This window comes from Schistocerca americana, chromosome 5 (assembly GCF_021461395.2).
Source record: "Schistocerca americana isolate TAMUIC-IGC-003095 chromosome 5, iqSchAmer2.1, whole genome shotgun sequence".
Taxonomy (NCBI): domain Eukaryota; kingdom Metazoa; phylum Arthropoda; class Insecta; order Orthoptera; family Acrididae; genus Schistocerca; species Schistocerca americana.
The window spans coordinates 63,481,139-63,499,014 of record NC_060123.1 but is presented as its reverse complement, the minus strand read 5'-3'; the positions used below and the strand labels follow the sequence as shown (position 1 = coordinate 63,499,014).

Sequence of the window (17,876 nt, the reverse complement as noted above, 5' to 3'; positions counted from 1 at the left end):
AACCTTCTTCCTAATCACCATGACCAACTATATTCTCACGCACAATTACTTCCCCTTTGAAGGCTTTACCTACAAAGAAATCCGAGGTACAGGTATGGGCGCCCGTATGGTACCATCCTATGCCAACCTATTCATGGGCCATCTAGAGGAATCCTTCCTATATGCCCAGAATCCTAAACCCCTCATTTGGATCAGATCTGGATCTAGGATGAGGACACCCTATCCACATTCCTCCAGAACCTCAATAACCTTCTCCCCTATTTACTACACATGGTGCTACTCAACCCAACAAACCACCTTCCTAGATGTTGGCTATATCAGTACCTCCATCCATATCTAAGCTACTAACGACCAGCAATACCTCCACTTTGACAGCTGTCACCCATTCCATACCAAGAAGTCCCTTCCATACAGTATAGCTACCCGTGGTCATCGAATCTTCAGTGATGAGCAGCTCCTCTTGAAATTTACCAAGGTTTCACTGAAGCCTTCACAGACTGTAATTATCCTCCCAACAAAAGCAAATCTCCCATGCCTTATCTTTCCTGTCTCCCACCACCTTCCGAAGTCCCACTGTCTGGTTACAGAGGAGCATTCCCTTCATAACTCAATAGCACCCAGTATTTGAGCAACTGAATTACATTCTCTGCCAGGGTTTTGACTACCTCTCGCTGTGCCCTGAAGTGAGAACTGCCCTGCTCACTATCCTTCCCGCCCCTCTCACAGTGGTATTCCGCCGTCCACCGAACCTACACAATATACTTGACCATCCCTACACAACCACTGCTCCCACCCTCTTACTTCATGGCTCATACCCCTGTAATAGACCTAGATGCAAGACCTGTCTGATACATCCTCCCACCACCACCTACTCCAGTCCGTAACAAACATCACCTATCCCATCAAAGAGAGGGCGACCTGTGAAACCAGCCATGTGATCTACAAGCTAAGCTGCAACCACGGTGCTGCATTCTATGTGGGCATGACAATGGACAAGCTGTCTGTCCGCATGAAAGGGCACCAACAAATTGGGGCCAAGAAACAAGTGGACCACCTGGTTGCTGAGCACGCTACCAAACATGACATCCTTCAATTTCAATGATTCCTTCACAGCATGTGCCATATGAAACCTTCCCATCAACACCAGCTTTTCTGAATTGCGCAGGTGGAAACGTTCCCTGGAATATATCCTATGTTCCCTTAACCCTCCTGGTTTCAACCTTCGTTAGTCATTGTCCTCACCCTTCCAACCTGCCTGTTCCTATTCCACCACTACACAGCCCTCGTTCCACCATCACACCCAGTCTTTTTACTTCTCTCCTTTTGCCCTACCCTCTCTCCACCTCATCCCTTCACACTCCCCAGCAGCACTGCACTATCCACCACCCCTAACCTACTACCTCTCTCACTCCTGCCCCAGCATCCTCCTTACCCCCCAGCCAGTCACCACTCCCATCATGCACTGGTGTTGCTGTTTGCAGTGTGGCTACAGTTGCCTGAGACTGCAGTCGTCTATTTTTGATGAAGGTCCTATGGGCCAAAATTTTTGTTTGCGACAGTCTTTTTGTTGTGCCTATCTGTTACTCAGCATATCTGCTATATGGTGAGTGGCAAATTTCCTTTTCATAATATTCTTACATTCACTCCTGCATTTTCCATTGTTTGAAAATCTAAAGAACTTACATAATCAAAACATAAATTATGATGTTTTACTACCTTATCTTCTACTTCAGACTATTTAATATGAAACAACTGATCATTAAGTCTGAACAGTCTTTGTCCCTTACCTATAGAGTTCTAAATCAGCAGGAACTGATTGAAAATCAGCAGGAACTGAGAGACTTCTGATACAAGGTGTGCTTGACGACTTTTGCAATCCCACAACACTTGCTGCTGCAGTGCAATTAATTTCTTGATTTTGAGCACAGAAACTGTTCCTAATATGTCATTAATATAGTTTGCAATGCACCTTAGGTTTCAGCTCCAACTGAATCAAACATTTAACATTTGCTACCTCTATGTGGCAGTTTCAACTCATTAGTTGCTTCGTAAAAATTGCAAAACAAATCTATTCTTGATGATAGATGGAAGTGAAGGTTGCTGTTTCTACTCACTGGAGACTTTTCATCAGAGGTGGAGCTTCCTTTCCCTGCTTTCTGCTCTGTCTATGATGCAAGACACTGATCACAAGAGATCAACATATACATGGATCATCTTTCAATTTTTACCAACAATCGCTAGGCGGCACCACTGAGATACAACATTAATACTGTTTTAAAATTTGTCATTTGTTACTGTTAAAACAATGGAAACTGGACAACTATTTGTTTATACTGAGCATTTAAAGGAACAGGATTGTGAAAATAATTTTCATAAATGCTTAACACAAGAACAATGCCTTAAATCACTTTGTTCAACTTTCAGTAACCCATCACCGACAAAAAAGAAGATTTGTAATCGGGTTGCATAATTTCATCAGTGATGAAATTCATGATGGCTGACCAAAATTAACTGCTGTTTCAAAATACTTATATTGTATATACAATATGATACAAGAGGATTACCTTATGATAGAAGAATCCTTAGGCGTATAAAAGTCTATTGTTCATTTGATTATGTATGAACATGTAACTGTGAAGAGGTTCTATCCCTGATGGATTTCACAGTCTCATCAGATTATGTCAGTATTGGTGTAAGGAAATGCTCAATATATTTTCTCAAGGAAATCCAAAATCCCGTTGTTAGCAGGAGCTTGCCGTGGCCTACATGTCAGATAACATTAATACGTTACTGGGATTTAAATTAACATCACAATCAGCCTTGACCAAGGAGAGCACTGACTTCATGTCTACTTACATGGGATTCCTGATTAATCAGGAGACTGAGGTAGGTAGAAAGGCTAAGGATTGAAACTCCCTGGTAGATTAAAACTATGTGCTGGAATGAGACTTGAATTTGGGATCTTTTCCAGATAAACGCTCTGCCAACTAAGCTATCCATGCACAACTCATGACCCAGTCTCTCAGCTGTACTTCCCTCCCTCCTTCCAAAGTTCACGTAAGTTCTCCTGTGAAACTTCCATGACTAGTACTCTTGGGAGGAGGATACTGTGAGACATGCCTTAGCCACAGACTGAAGGATGTTTCCAGAATGATTTTTCACTCTGCAACAGAGTGTGCTACGATATGAAACATCCAGGTGGATTAAAACTTTGTGCTAGACTGATATTCGAATTCAGTACCTTTGCCTTTTGTGGGCAAGTATCTACCAAATGAGCTACCCAGCAACACTCACTACCCATCCTCACAGCTTTACTTTTGCCAGTACCTCATCTCCTTTCACACAAGTTCTCTTACGAAACTTAAAAGATTAACAGTGGGATACATTCTGAGATTAGAGTAATAAACATTGAGCCAAGAGCAACCTACACTGATCAAGAACTAATACCAATTTACACAGAGTACATCAACAAAGACCTAAATGATAAATAGTCTCTACATAAAAAAAAAAACCTACAATGGATGTATAACACTAGAATGGCAGAGTTTCTGACGTCCCTAAAACAGTTGATAGGGATCATTTTTACGTACTTTGTTTTAGTGTTTGTTGATCCTTATCTTCTTTTCTAGGAATCAAAATAATTATTTGACATGATAATTACTAATTACTTATTTACTTCAACAACAAAATGTCTCTCAAATTTATTGTGGCTAATGCTAACAAGTTTCCTAAACTATAGCTTTTCATTTATGAACTATTTGTACAACCTTCTAGACACAGTGAGTATATTTGGTCCATATTACTCTCGTATGTGTTCTACACACAGCTTTGTATTATTTTTCACTCAAGTCACTGGAATCTGCTACAGCTCTTACAAGGTGATTTCTGTTTCATTTGCACATTATCCACACTCGGCATTGTGGCACTTCACACACTGTTTTCTGGTCTTGTTCCTTTGCAGAGGCTGATTGGACACTTCCCCCACTTTCTAGGTAATTTCAGTTCCGAATCCTCTTCCTTTGCCTGAGATTCTTGTTCTTCTGTTCTGTTGAACTCATTCGCCGGCTGAAGTATGAACTTCTTCCTTTCCATTTTCTTATTCATTACTATGTTGTAAATGACCCATGCATTTATTGCTGCCATGTCCACATTGCTCATCTCCTACATGCAACCTTTGTGGTACATTTACAGGTCATTTGATCAACCACTTCAACCCCACACTTTGTTGCATTGTGGAATGTTATGGTTTCAGGTTTCATCTTTCCTTCGTGCTTATTGCTACTTCAGCTTGCAGTGCGCTCAGAAGAATATTTTTATACTTTTTCCCTTGGTATAGAGTCATGATGCTATCTGTGTTGCTATCATGGTGCAGAATTATGGTGGAGTATATTTCAGCATTGGGCTTCCTTACTTCATCCAGGATTTCATGACAGATCTTGTTCATTAAACCAACTAATGAAGTTTTCTTTTCTTTGAGTTTCTTAGTAAAATGAAGAGATGTAAAGGTAAAATGAAGAGATGTAAAGAAGTTATCAGTCATCACATTTCTTCTTTAATTTGCAAATGGCTCCAAGAAAAGCAGAATGATGTACTCTCCAAGTGGTTGCTTCTCTCTATGCGTCTCCTCCTTGATAATGTATGGGAAAGCACTGCATGTGTACTTTGTCTCAACAGCCAACCAGAGTCTGAGACCATATTTGTCTGGTTTGTTGGACATGAATTGATTGAACCTGCAACTTGTTTTGCTTGGTAATAGTTGCTTGTCAATGGTTATTTTCTCCAGGCCAGTAAGAACAAATACTGTTTACAATTAACTTTCTCCAAATTTCAGATAGAAGAGCGAATTTGTTGGCTACCAGGCATTCAGCTTGGGTACATTTTTCATCGAAACAGATAAATCTGAGAAGCTCCTGAAGTCTGTCCCTTGGAATAATGTCCTTCACAAAAGTAGGGACCCATGAGTGTGCCAGAGATCACCCACAGACATACTTTTAGTACAATTGACATCATGAACATATATGGAGTCTATCAGTTTCTCCAGTTCTTCAAATGACACAGTTCATTGTTTTTAGTACTTTCTGAGCATTTGATTCTGTGTATTTCTTTATGCGATGTAGCATTGCTTCATCCAAAATACAACAGAAGGCACTTGTTTACTCAGTGGCAATCACAGAGAGTGGGATCTCCTCCCTCCTTCAGAATGTTCACAACCGACCTTCTTCCAGCAGATGAAAGATTGGCACTCTCCCACATGGCTCCATCCCTCAAAACCATATTTGTAGATGCTTCCAACTGTGCCTGCTGTGATGACAGAGGTGATGATTGATGTAGATCAGCATACGACACCTCTTCCACTAGTCGCCACTTGGTCACAATGTCTTCATCTTCACTTGTCTCAGGTAGATAATCTTCACCTCCATCAGTGAAGTCAATTTCTGACTGAACTTTGGAAGTCTCTAAGTGATGTAACACTTCTTCATCAGAAAGTCCACACTGATGAAACATGTTCCAAAATATGTTTTGTGGACAAAGATAACTACCTGAATAACACGATATAAACTGTGTGATAATGTACAGAAAGTTGAATATTATGAATTATTTAGGAACAAAGCAGATGACTGACCGAAAGGCAGATGTGCTGTGTCGTTGATAGGCACACAAACAAAAGGTATGTAACTTAGCTAGCTTTCAAAATGCACTTCCTTTTTCTAGCTGTAGGATAAACACGCACACAAACACACCCACCCACTCACATTCATGTATGAGCTGGCAGTCGACTGAGCACAATAACGAGACAGCCCTGTGTGTGTGTGTGTGTGTGTGTGTGTGTGTGTGAGCGCACATCTTTCCTACAGCTAGAAAAAGGAAGTGCGTTATGAAAGCTAGCCAAGCTCCAAACCTTTTGTTTGTGTGCCTATTGATGACACAGCACCTTGCTTTTCGGTGAGACGTCTCCTTCTTCCTAAATAATAAAATATAAGCTGCGGTAGACTGCAATTTACATGTGCCAAGTTGCAACAATGAGCAGCAACACTCTGCATGGCTGCTGAATGTTGCCACTTCTTTGATGGATAATTTACACATATTCAGAAGAGAAACTACAGTGGGGTCAAACTGATTCCTTCCATTGTTCCATGTATATCAAATGAAATGTTGAAGAAAATGTAAATATTTTGTAAATCCTAATACAGCACTGTAAAGAGGAGAAAAAATTAGGAAAAGTAATATGATTTCATTAACAAAGTAAGTGAACTGGATATGACAATGAAAGAAAATAATATGAGGGTCATTTTGACAACTTCGGCCATTCTAGTGTTAAACCAAATCCACACTAGTAATGGATCTGACAGTGTGTGGATGAATAGTTTCTATCATGCTGGAGAGAGTACTGAACAAATGAGTTCGTGATTGAAGTGACAGTAGAGGTAGTTACTGTGATTTCCTACCACACAACTGGTACTGTTGGTGTATAGTTAAGGCACAATGTAATTGCATTTGGTGAGTAAAATTTATAATGTCTGAGCATGAATGGCATAGAGGCAATCTGCTCAAATTAATGAGCAGGCAAACTGTTTCTAGCAGAAAGGCAGCGATGCCAGAAATAAAGCATGTCTCTGTTGGATGATCTGACTGCAAGCTAACAGCTGAGAGAGTGAGGAGGCTGCACTCTGGATTCTTATGACCTTAGAGATGTTGCACTTTGATGAGCTTTCAATCCTAAAAACTAGGACTGTTGCCAAACACAAGGAGGAGAAAAGGCCAAGGATTATCTGCTGTGGCACAGGGAACTCACAGTGCCTGTTACAGACTGAAGTTTCCCGTTCTGCATCAGCTGTATCTATTGAAAACAGTTTGCCTGTATCCATGGCCTCCAACTGGGAAGAGAAGAAGCAGTCTGAAATTTTATGTACTTTTTGATGGTTGTTGTCATTTTGAGCAAGTTATGTACTTTTCTCTGAATGACCCCATTTAACACCTGATTTCGAATTTCATTTCCTTGGCACATGGTGACAGTTTATTCCAATCTTTCTTCCCTTTAAATTTTTATGAACACTTTGGAGACAAGCAATGTAGCTCCTGCATCACAGGGGTTATATTCTATAAACACAATTGATGTATCACCTATGTCAACAGTTTATCAGCTTTGTAAATGATTTCCAATGTTTGCCCTATGTCTGTTATCTGTGAATTGGGTACTCTATGGCACTTGTAAAAATGAATAAATAAAATTAAAAAAAAAAAAAATTCAAAATAAAAGGGGTGAGTGGGGCAATGTCACAAGGAAATCAGACAACATTTGGTGTTACTTGCTTTGCAGCATTCACATTCACCTTGTTGCCATGCAGAGTGCCTCATAATGTCACACACAGCACAAGGTGACTCAATTGATGTTTGCTACAAACTAAGTATTTCTTTTCAAAAAAATCACATTACAATACAGTACTGAAAAAAAAACCTAACTGCCCAGAAGCTGGGAAATAAAAAACTTTCATTTCAATGTTAATAGCATTTGCTGTTTGTGCAATGGACTGGCATAAGAATGTATTTCTTTTGATGGCAAAACATGAAATTACTGCATGAAGTGACAATGTCAGAACAAAGATCGAGAAAGAAAGAGGTGATGAAACCCACCTATATTTTGAATTATAATAAAAAGGCTGGTGTGGCCCACAGGAATCAGCAGTTATTGAGTTACTACCCTTATGAGGAGAAGCAAATGAAGTGGTGGAAGAAACATTTTGTTTCACATTTTCATGGTGATAGTTGTATTTACAAAGGCTTTATATAAAAAGTTGAGGCCTACTACCAAAATTTATTGAATTTATTACTGAAATGGCAGAGCCTCTGGCGAGCAAAGAGGGCCTGGTGGAATCAACTTCCTTTCATTCACAATAGTTCTTCTATAAACTGAGTAAGGGGAAGACATTTTCCTAAAATAATCGATTCAAGTTATAAAAATGTCAAGATGGTCTCAGAGGATATGTAGGGTTTGTGCAGAACAAAGCAAGTGGGATCTGGGAAGTGGTAATACAAGACACCAGTAGTGCAGTGAAAAATGTGATACAGGACTTTGCTTTCCAAGCTACTTTGAAATTTTTCATATTGGGACAAACTTCACTGAGTTATATTGAATTTAAAGAACAAAAATTCAAACAGTTTTATTTTTATTTCCAGTTAGAAAATAAAAGGTGAAAAATGTTTGTTGTAGAAACAACACATTTTCATTACAACAACAAAGATTGTCACTCATGTAACTGTAGTAACAAGGTAATACATGAAACTGATCCAAGTAAAACAAATATCACTTTATTCATACACCTCTGAACAATAATGGAAACAAGCCTCTCTTGACTACACACGTTACAAGTCAAAAGAATCATACAGATGGTGCATCATAAGTGATACTCAGAGCAACTGTTAGCTGTAATATTAATCAACATGCCGAAAAGGAAGGTCGGCTATAAATGCCATAGAGCTCTCCTAGTCAGAGAATTTTAGCAGCATTCGAGGACCATGCTCACACACAGGTAACCTTATGTGATCTGAGTAAAGCCTTTGACTGTGTTGACCACTCACTTTAGCTCTCTACACTTGAGTACTATGGAATATGTGATAAAAGTTTAAAACTCATCAAATCATACCTCAATAAAAGGAAACAGGTGGTGAGTTCAGGAAGTCATCTGTCAAACACACTCGAGGTTCAACACCAAGTGCCGCAGGGATCTAAATTGGGACCACTTCTCTTCCTTGTACACATAAATGACTTACCAGGAAATATAGACGTAAAGATGTATACGTAAGCAGATGATACAACTTTTCTATTTGTAAACCATGTATTTGATAACCTTGTAAGTGGTATAAAATTGGCAAAAGAAAATGCAACATCATGGTTTAGTGCAAATGGTCTACCATTAAATGAGGAAAAGATCCAGCATATGTGGTTCAGTCTATCAAAGACTACAAAAATAGAAAAACAAAAGGCAAAATTTTTAGGTATCATACTTGACAACAGTCTAACATGGAACTCTCATGTTGATCACATAGTGGTTAGGTTGTCAAGAGTTATATATTTGTTGAAGAGACTGATGTGCTGTGTGACATTTGAGTAGGTAAGGACAGCGTACTTTCCCTTTTTTCAATTTGTTTTAAGATATGGTTTAATACTCTGGGGAACCAGCAGAAAAATAAATGAAATTATGGTGATCCAGAAGAAAGCAATCAGAGTAATGGCTAAGGTAGATAATAGGACACATTGTAAACCATTGTTCATTAAATATAGAATTTTAACAGTTATTAATTTATATATTCTTGACAGCGTTAACTACATACATGCTGAACTACCTAATTTAAGTGTAACAAATCAAAGGCATGACTACTGTACAGGAACCTGTACTTCTCTGCTGTTGCCACAAAATAGATTAGCTAAAATTAACAATAGTCATAAGTATATGGCAATTAAAATATATAAGAAACTGTCTAAGAATGTGTCAATCAAGCCTGACAAATTATTTAAAGAAAATGAACATAACTTCTTGCTAACTAATCCATTCTATTCATTAGAAGAATTTTTAGAAATGCCCAATATCAACTTAAATATGTAAAAATTTATTTTGTAAAATTAATAGGTTAAGTGAACTGACGAAGTCTATCGCATGTAATAATGCTGAATGACCAATAAAGAATCTGAATCTGTATTGTTACAATAAAGGTATCAATGGGATCAATATATTCAAAATAAGAATCTGAATAATGGATTCCAGTGAAATTCAGTTTCAATAAGAACTTGAGGTTTTTATGTAAGATAAATGTACTTAAAATGAGATAAAAATTTGGTTATTAATGGGAGTAGAGAAACATAACTGTTGGAGAGAATCTACCTGCTATGTCGCAAATTCCACAAAGAACTGAAAGCAACAAAAGTGGTTAGTTCATGAAGAAATTCCAAGAAAACCACCAGTTCTTTCCTAGGTACACTGAACATGTCATGATAGTGGGTTTAGAAAGGAAGGAAGGGAGATTGGGTTTAACGTCCCATTGACATCGAGGTCATTAGAGATGGAGCGGAAGCTCAGATTGTGTCAAGGGCTCGGAAAGAAATCAGCTGTGTCCATCCCAGCATTTGCCTGGAATGATTTAGGGAAATCATGGAAAACCTAAATCTGGATGGCTGGGCAGGTAGGGGATTTAGAGGATGGAAGAACAGTTAATGGTAAATGGTATACAACAACGTTTTCTACAAGTTAACTGAAGAAAGTGGTGAACGCAACTGAAAATCACACATCATCCTTCATCATGATAACGCTGTCACAGAGAATAATCAAATATTTGATTCTTTAGGGAAGAAAAACATCAGATTAATCTCTCATTGCCCATAATCCCCTGTTTTATAGTCAGACTTCTTTTTGCCCCCATATCTCAGGCACAAAATGTGTGGGCAGCAATTTTCAGTAATTTTCGTCATCCCAAGGAGCTGCTGAATCCTTTCAAAACAGAGTTTTTGAGATACCAACAACAAAACTTAAAAAAAAAAGTTTCTATAATTGCTTCAAACATATGGAAATATGTACAAATTATAAAGGTGAATATTATGAGAAACAATATGTACAAAAATTTTTCTCCCACTGCTTTTGTAAAAACTTTAAAAAGGCAGCCCTTACACTCCACATACTGTCAGTGCTCCTTTGTCAATGGAAAAACAGACAGTTACTAATGTTCCACAAGCAATTACCAAGTAACCCACTAGCATTAACAACACTTGCCCCAGTTTACTGTCTCTACACTTCGTTTCTGTTTGAAGACATTAACTTAAACTAAGCCATCTGAACCGTATCTAACACGTGTAGTACTGCCTTCAAAATTCTAGGTGCTCTACCCGATGGAAACCTGTGGTTATCGATGGTTTTACCTTTTATTCACTGCCTTTATTTACCTTATATTACAAAATAATGCTCAGAAACTTATTGGTAGATTAAAACTGTGTGCCAGACCAAGAGTTGAACTTGGGACTTTTGCCTTTCGGGGGCAAGTGCTCTACCAACTGAGCTACCCAAGCACGGCTCATGACCGCCCTCAAAGCTTCAATTCTGCCAGTACCTCATCTCCGCATTGTCCATATTCCCGAGTTCGAGTCTCGGGCCGGCACGCAGTTTTAATCTGCCAGTAAGTTTCATATCAGCACACACTTAGCTACAGAGTGAAAAATCTCATTCTGAATGCCCAAGCTCTTTTGCATGTTGGAGAGACATGTAAAAAAAGGGGAGAGGGGTTACAGGAAACTGGCCAGAGAATAGAATTTAGTGCATGATGTAATTAAGGATGTAATGAAGCAGGTAGGACAGTTAGGCAAGTGAAATATATGATAGAAGTAGCACAAAGTTCTTTACTGCACTACAAGAGGCAATAAATAACCAAAATAATGACCTAATGGAAGATAAGTAAATGTAATGGTTGAGTTACATGCACTGTTTTATTTCCTGCTAAATCTCAATAAATATTAATTTCAAACTGTTGCTAGGTGATATGAGACACCTGGTTTAGTGAACTGGCACCAGAAGAGTACAGTATGGGAATTCTGAAGCTCGTGACCAGGTATGTAAGAGGTGATCATTTACAGAAGTGAAGGAAGGTTTATGTATGTAATAGGTTTTTTATGTTTCCCCAATGAATATTGTGTTTCCCATTTCATATAACTACGTGGTATTTATTTTCTCAGTGATGCTTGCATATCTTCTCAATGTGACAAGCTACAGTGGCTAGCATGGGTGCAGGAAAAATCCAACCATGGGCATAGTTTCCTGATCAATGAATCACAGAACACACTGGGACGTACAATGAATGGGTATGAGTATTTTAAAAACCACAACACATGATAATATTAATTTCAAACTGTTGCTAGGTGATATGAGACACCTGGTTTAGTGAACTGGCACCAGAAGAGTACAGTATGGGAATTCTGAAGCTCGTGACCAGGTATGTAAGAGGTGATCATTTACAGAAGTGAAGGAAGGATTATGTATGTAATAGGTTTTTTATGTTTCCCCAATGAATATTGTGTTTCCCATTTCATATCACTACGTGGTATTTATTTTCTCAGTGATGCTTGCATATCTTCTCAATGCGACAAGCTACAGTGGCTAGCATGGGTGCAGGAAAAATCCAACCATGGGCATAGTTTCCTGATCAATGAATCACAGAACACACTGGGACGTACAATGAATGGGTATGAGTATTTTAAAAACCACAACACATGATACCTACTGCTTTCCAACGGGGCACTGTTCACACAAGCGGAGAAGGTATTCTCCCACGAGAATGCTTACAAGGAATGAAATGAGGCCACTGATATTCAAGCTGGTGAATGATACAAAAAACATATTGGCCAATCATGTGAATCTATTTATTGGCACCACCACTGATGTGTACCTTTCAGAAAGGCACTTACCACCCTTCCACTTTCAAATTTGCCGAAATTGTTAAAGGAACAAACAATTGCTTCTATGGTCTCTCAAAGCAACCTAACCAATCCCGTCCATCCAGTGCTGGCCATCTTCGTGGGATGTGTGACGGTTGTTTAGTGACCATGGATCCATCTTCCCAATGTTTTCAGTGTCTTGTGGAGTAAATAGTCCATATCATGATCTGCTGGCAGTATCATCACAGTAAAATGGAGTACTAACTGCTACTAGACTGATGTCTCTAAATTGCTTTCTCATATGTACTTCCACCTCTAAACAGTTCTACTTGGTGAGTGGTTATCTTTCAATTATTACTGACATCTGCTAATTTCACTGAAATATTTATCCTGATTACTGAAGCAAATATGTAATTATGCATGTTTCTAACAAACTGTCATCACTCCATATGGTTACAGGATAACTGGAAAGTTTCTGCTAAGTACTACAAGACTTTTATAAAGTTTCCACAACTCCGACTGACAACATGGGTCTGTTATATACTTTTAACACACTTCCCACTTAGAACTAATGACAGACTTGCTAATTACATCTAATTTTTACCATTCAAATGTGCATAATATCACCAGACAGACTAAAACTAAATCTTAAGATGAGTGTTCTGATATTTTGTAACACAAAGTATTCATTACAATGGCGAGTGAGTATCTAACCTCCAACTAGAAGAAAATATTCTATTTTGAGGTATTTATCTGACTGGTACATTTAAGGTATGATTTTTGAATGTTAATGACCAGCTATTAGGAATTCAACTATCCTATGAGATCTGCACTTGTTACCTCCATGTGATCTTCTTTTTTGTGTACCACATTTATCATCTACCAAGGAATCCACTTCTTTTTGAATAATTCAACAAAGGAAATCTTCTGCTACAAAATGAAGTCTTTCCTTAAGGCTTCATCTCTAACCAACAACCAGTACACCTGTTAGTTCTGGATATCAGCTCAAAGCATGAGCTTCACTATCATTCGGTATACATAGCCTGATGACTACCATTTCACCTGCTTAAAAGGAGGATATCTTAGTGATTTGATGCAATGTCTCACAATGAAAACATGTAACTATGCTGAAACTTCTAAATACAGAAAATCTGTGTACCAGCCAGCCAAATTTGGCCCCATGTTTCTTCTGCAGAATTTGTAAATTAATGGGTGAGGTAGCACATTTGCAAAATGCTGGTCTTGTATTCAGGAGGATCTGTGTTCAAATCCTAAAGCAGTGATACGTATTTATCTTTGTCAAGGCTTCAGTGATACTCTTCAGATAAAAGAGATGAGTCCTCAGTAAGTCATTTCATTTCAGCTGAGAGAGAGAAAGAGAGAGAGAGAGAGAGAGAGAGAGAGAGAGAGAGAGAGAGATATGATATGAGACATGTAGAGACATGGACATCTGATGGAAAAGTTCAAAAGATTAGTTTGTTCATCATGACTTCCAACTCAACATCAGACAGTAATACTACTACAGGCAAAAAAATATGGCTTACACACACCTTGTGATCAACATTAATGAGGTTCCCACATATATATGACATGACACATGCATATCTGATGATAAAGTTCAAATGATTAATTTGTATACTCTGATTTACAGTTAAACATTAATATTACCGCAGGGAAAAAAGTATGACTTACACACATCTTGTAATCAACATTAATGAGGTTCCCACTCAGCAACTGAGAAGTTACAACTGGTGGAATAAGAAGTTTCTCATTTCGCCATATTTGGGATTCAGAGGGCATAACTGGCCCTCTAACAATTTCTGCTACTGTGCCCTTCAGTTCACTTGAATAATTCTTGAAATTGTATTTCACTCTCTGGAACAGTTCATAAGCATTAAAAAAACCTTTGTACGCATTGCGACTTTACTGTAAAATATAACATTTCATCAATAAAAATTTTTTGCAAAGCTGGTGGAATCACTGAAGAGGATAAAATATAACTGCCTATTGTACATTCAATATAATAAACAAGTAGAAAGAAGTCACAACAATGGTAAAACCTGTACTTTGCACAGTCTTTTATACGCTCCTTATTCATACTTAGTTTCTTCTTCTCATTACGGAATGTTGGTTAATTCCTGAGGTGAGAATGTATGTTAAAAGAGAGGATGAATGGAGATGATGTACTGATTGAATTATTCTTCCATTGCATTGAGAAGATAGCTGAAAATGTAGTTAACTATATAACATGAGGTGTGCTGACTCATAAGACTACAAAAACTTTGGTTAGCTTACAATCTAAGTGAAGAAGTTAAGTAGAGAAATTATAAGCAGTGCCACACTGCATGGCTTGCTATGCTGTTTATCTCTGTCATTTTGTGTGTGCATATGTGTGTTTGTGTTATGTTTCTACTCACCATATAGCGGAGGTCGCAGGTAGGCACAACGAAAAAGATTCTCACATTCCATCCTGGATTTTCCATTGTTTGTATTATGTTTGAGTGTCTTCGATTACATATCTTTGGTAATATTTCCACTGCTAGACACACACTATCACAGGGGTATTCTCTGAGGTGTGACCGAAAAGTAACGAGAATTTTTTAACTTCTTGGGCTTTCACACATCCAATTTTCAAAAAACAAATTTACACTGTTAGTACATATGTTCCCGACGTATGTTTGCCTTTTCTGCTGATTTGAGTATTTAGTTTACTGTTGGCAGCTCAAAAGGTTATATGTGTTTTCGAGTGCTTGGCAAAGTTTTACTTTCGAAAAAGATGGATCAAAGAATTTGTATTAAATTTTGCTTGAAAAATGGAATGAAATGCAGCACATCATTCGAAATGTTGACTGTGGCTTTTGACGAGTCTACTACGAGTAAGACAGGAGTTTACAAGTGGTATAATTGTTTCAAAGAGGGTCAAGAAGACACAATCAATTTTTTCAATGGGCATAAAATGTTGAATTTTGATCACAAGCAATGTAGACATTACTCAGTAACTGGTGAATGAAGTCAACATTGATCCAGTACTTCTAAACAAGGTTATAGGTACATCTACATCTAGACCATGCAATCCACTGTGAGGTGCATGGCGGACCAGCTAAGAAAACAAGGGTATGTGGGTATGGCATCGAAGCTGCCTGAAGAGCCATGACTAAAAAACATATGACTTGTTTGATCACAAGTAAAGGATGTTCTCAATGTTTTCTTTGAATACAATGGGATAGTGCATCACGAATTGCTGCCTTATGGTCATATTATCAATCAGGAATACTACCTGGAAGTTATGTGCCATTTGTGTGAAGCAATCCGAAGAAAATGACCAGAATTGTGGCAAAACAACTCGTGGAAATTGCTTCATAATAATGTTTATACCTCAATGCTTGTTTGCTATTTTTTGGGAGAAAACAAAACCATTATGATCCCTTAGCCACCGTATTTGCCAGACGTGGTCCCCTGCAAGTTCTGTCTATTCCCCAGGCTCAAGAAATCCATGAAAGGATGTCATTTTACCACCATTGATAAGATAAAAAGAGAATTTCTGAAGGAGCTGAACACCATATCAAAAAGTGAGTTCCAGAAATGCTTCCAACATTGTAAAAAGCACCGGCACAAGTGTATTAAATCTGAGGGGATTACTTTGAAGGGGACAAACTTGATGTTGATAAATAAATAAAGATTCTTTAAGAAAAACAAAAATTCCCATTATCTTTTGATCACACCTTGTATTTGTAACAGCAAGTGAAGTATCTGATGTAATTATGTGATATTGTAACTAAACAATCTAATTCATGTTTTGTAAGTCAGTTATAACTTACTACCACTCTAGCAAAAACCAGAAATGCCAAATTCTTTTGTAACTGAATGGATTTGGAGTAAGAATTGAACATACATTTCAGAAAATTCTTCAAGTATGCCAAAGTAGATTTCAGTATACATTACAATTATGTACCACAATTAGCTGATGCAGACTGAAATAAGTTGTTACTGCTCACAAGCAAAGTATGTTATATATGGAAGAGAAGGGGAAATTATGGTTGATGCATTAGTTTTAGAATGAAGAAAAACAAAATGAGAAAATGAAAGTGATAAAAAGTAGATCAAATCAAAAACAGATTTAGTAGCAGTAATCAAGTGCCCTGATAAACTGATGTCTTTATAGAACTTCTGTAACCTACTACAGATACTGCTGTACAAAGGAATTTTGCTAATGCAGCTGCAGTGGCACCACCTGACATCACTATGGAAACTGAATAGATGGCACAATACTACTGCTGACTGCCCTGGCACCAACAACCAAATGATATTTATCATCTGGAGCACCTGATGATAATACCACACCACACTCCTACATATAAACTGGCCTGGGGCCGGTCTTTGTCAGTTTTATGCTACCAGAGAACTGTGTGCCCATTGGTATATAGTCTGGCTTATGGTGTTTACATTGTGGACTCTGGTTGTTATTAGGAGAACGGTGACACTGCATTAACCTGGAATTGAATTGGATTGGTTTCCCCAAGACAACTTATACAGCTATAGAAGTATACAGTAACAAATCTCAAACTGGCGAATAAATCGTGGTGAGTCCCCGCTAGTCTGTGTCTAACTGCCTTTACAAAAGTGGCAACAATTTGGGAGCTGTGACACGCAAATTGGACTTTGAACATTTTTGCAATTAAATAAGAGAGTGATTTTTTTAAACTTTGGAAGAACTACAATGACTACTACTGCAAACTGCACAGTGTTCTCACATGCTAGTGGCAGCAATATTACAGGCACTGCAAGTGTTAGCGAGTGTAACAGGTACATCTTCCATGACACTCACTGTCTATGTATTTTCCACAAATTAATGAGCGAAGTTAATAGTAGGATCCTTACTGCCAGCAATGCAGTTATAGTTTATGACATGCAAAATTTCTGACATTGAAAGACAAAAGGTCATGTTCTTGACAAGACATCCCAAACTGTATTATCTAATACAGAAACTAGAGCTGTTAATGAATCCAGTGGAACTTGTTGCCTAGGATATTTTCTTTACCGTTAGAATATTTTTAGGCAAATAACACATTTTTGCAGGTATGTAAAACTTTGGCAGTGGAAAAATGGCCCCAGTCAACCTTATGTAGACCAGACTGCTGACCTACAGATATTGAAATTTTAAATGTTTGTGTGGGGAGAACTATGCAGACGCATTAATCAGGGATCCTGTTGTGTGTCTAGTTCTAGATCCAGAGGTGAGGAAAATGCACAGAGGAAATCCAATCCTTCTCTGATGGAAGTAATGTGAATAGCTGAAGCCAATGAAACTTTCCATGTAGCTCAGAGTTTATTCATGATTACAGAAAACATTTTGGCAGTCTGCGTGTGCCCTCATTAGGACACAGGAGGCCACAGGTGTGACAAAATCGGACGCTTGCTAAAGGTATGTTGAAGCAGTTTTGATGCAAATATGCACCAACCTGTG

The 17,876-nt window shown here is 38.1% G+C and overlaps 1 protein-coding gene across 1 annotated transcript in view; it reads right to left on the bottom strand.

Annotated features, from left to right (window-relative positions):
* Positions 1 to 3,927: 3,927 nt before the first annotated feature.
* The window catches only part of LOC124615668 (arrestin domain-containing protein 1-like), a 188,860-nt gene continuing 174,911 nt past the window's right edge, over positions 3,928 to 17,876 (bottom strand). Inside the window, exons 5-6 of the mRNA XM_047143696.1 lie at positions 14,105 to 14,287; positions 3,928 to 4,161 (exon numbers count right to left, since the gene is read on the bottom strand). Of these exons, the coding sequence (XP_046999652.1) occupies positions 3,928 to 4,161; positions 14,105 to 14,287 (417 nt within the window). The remainder of the gene's footprint in view (positions 4,162 to 14,104; positions 14,288 to 17,876) is intronic.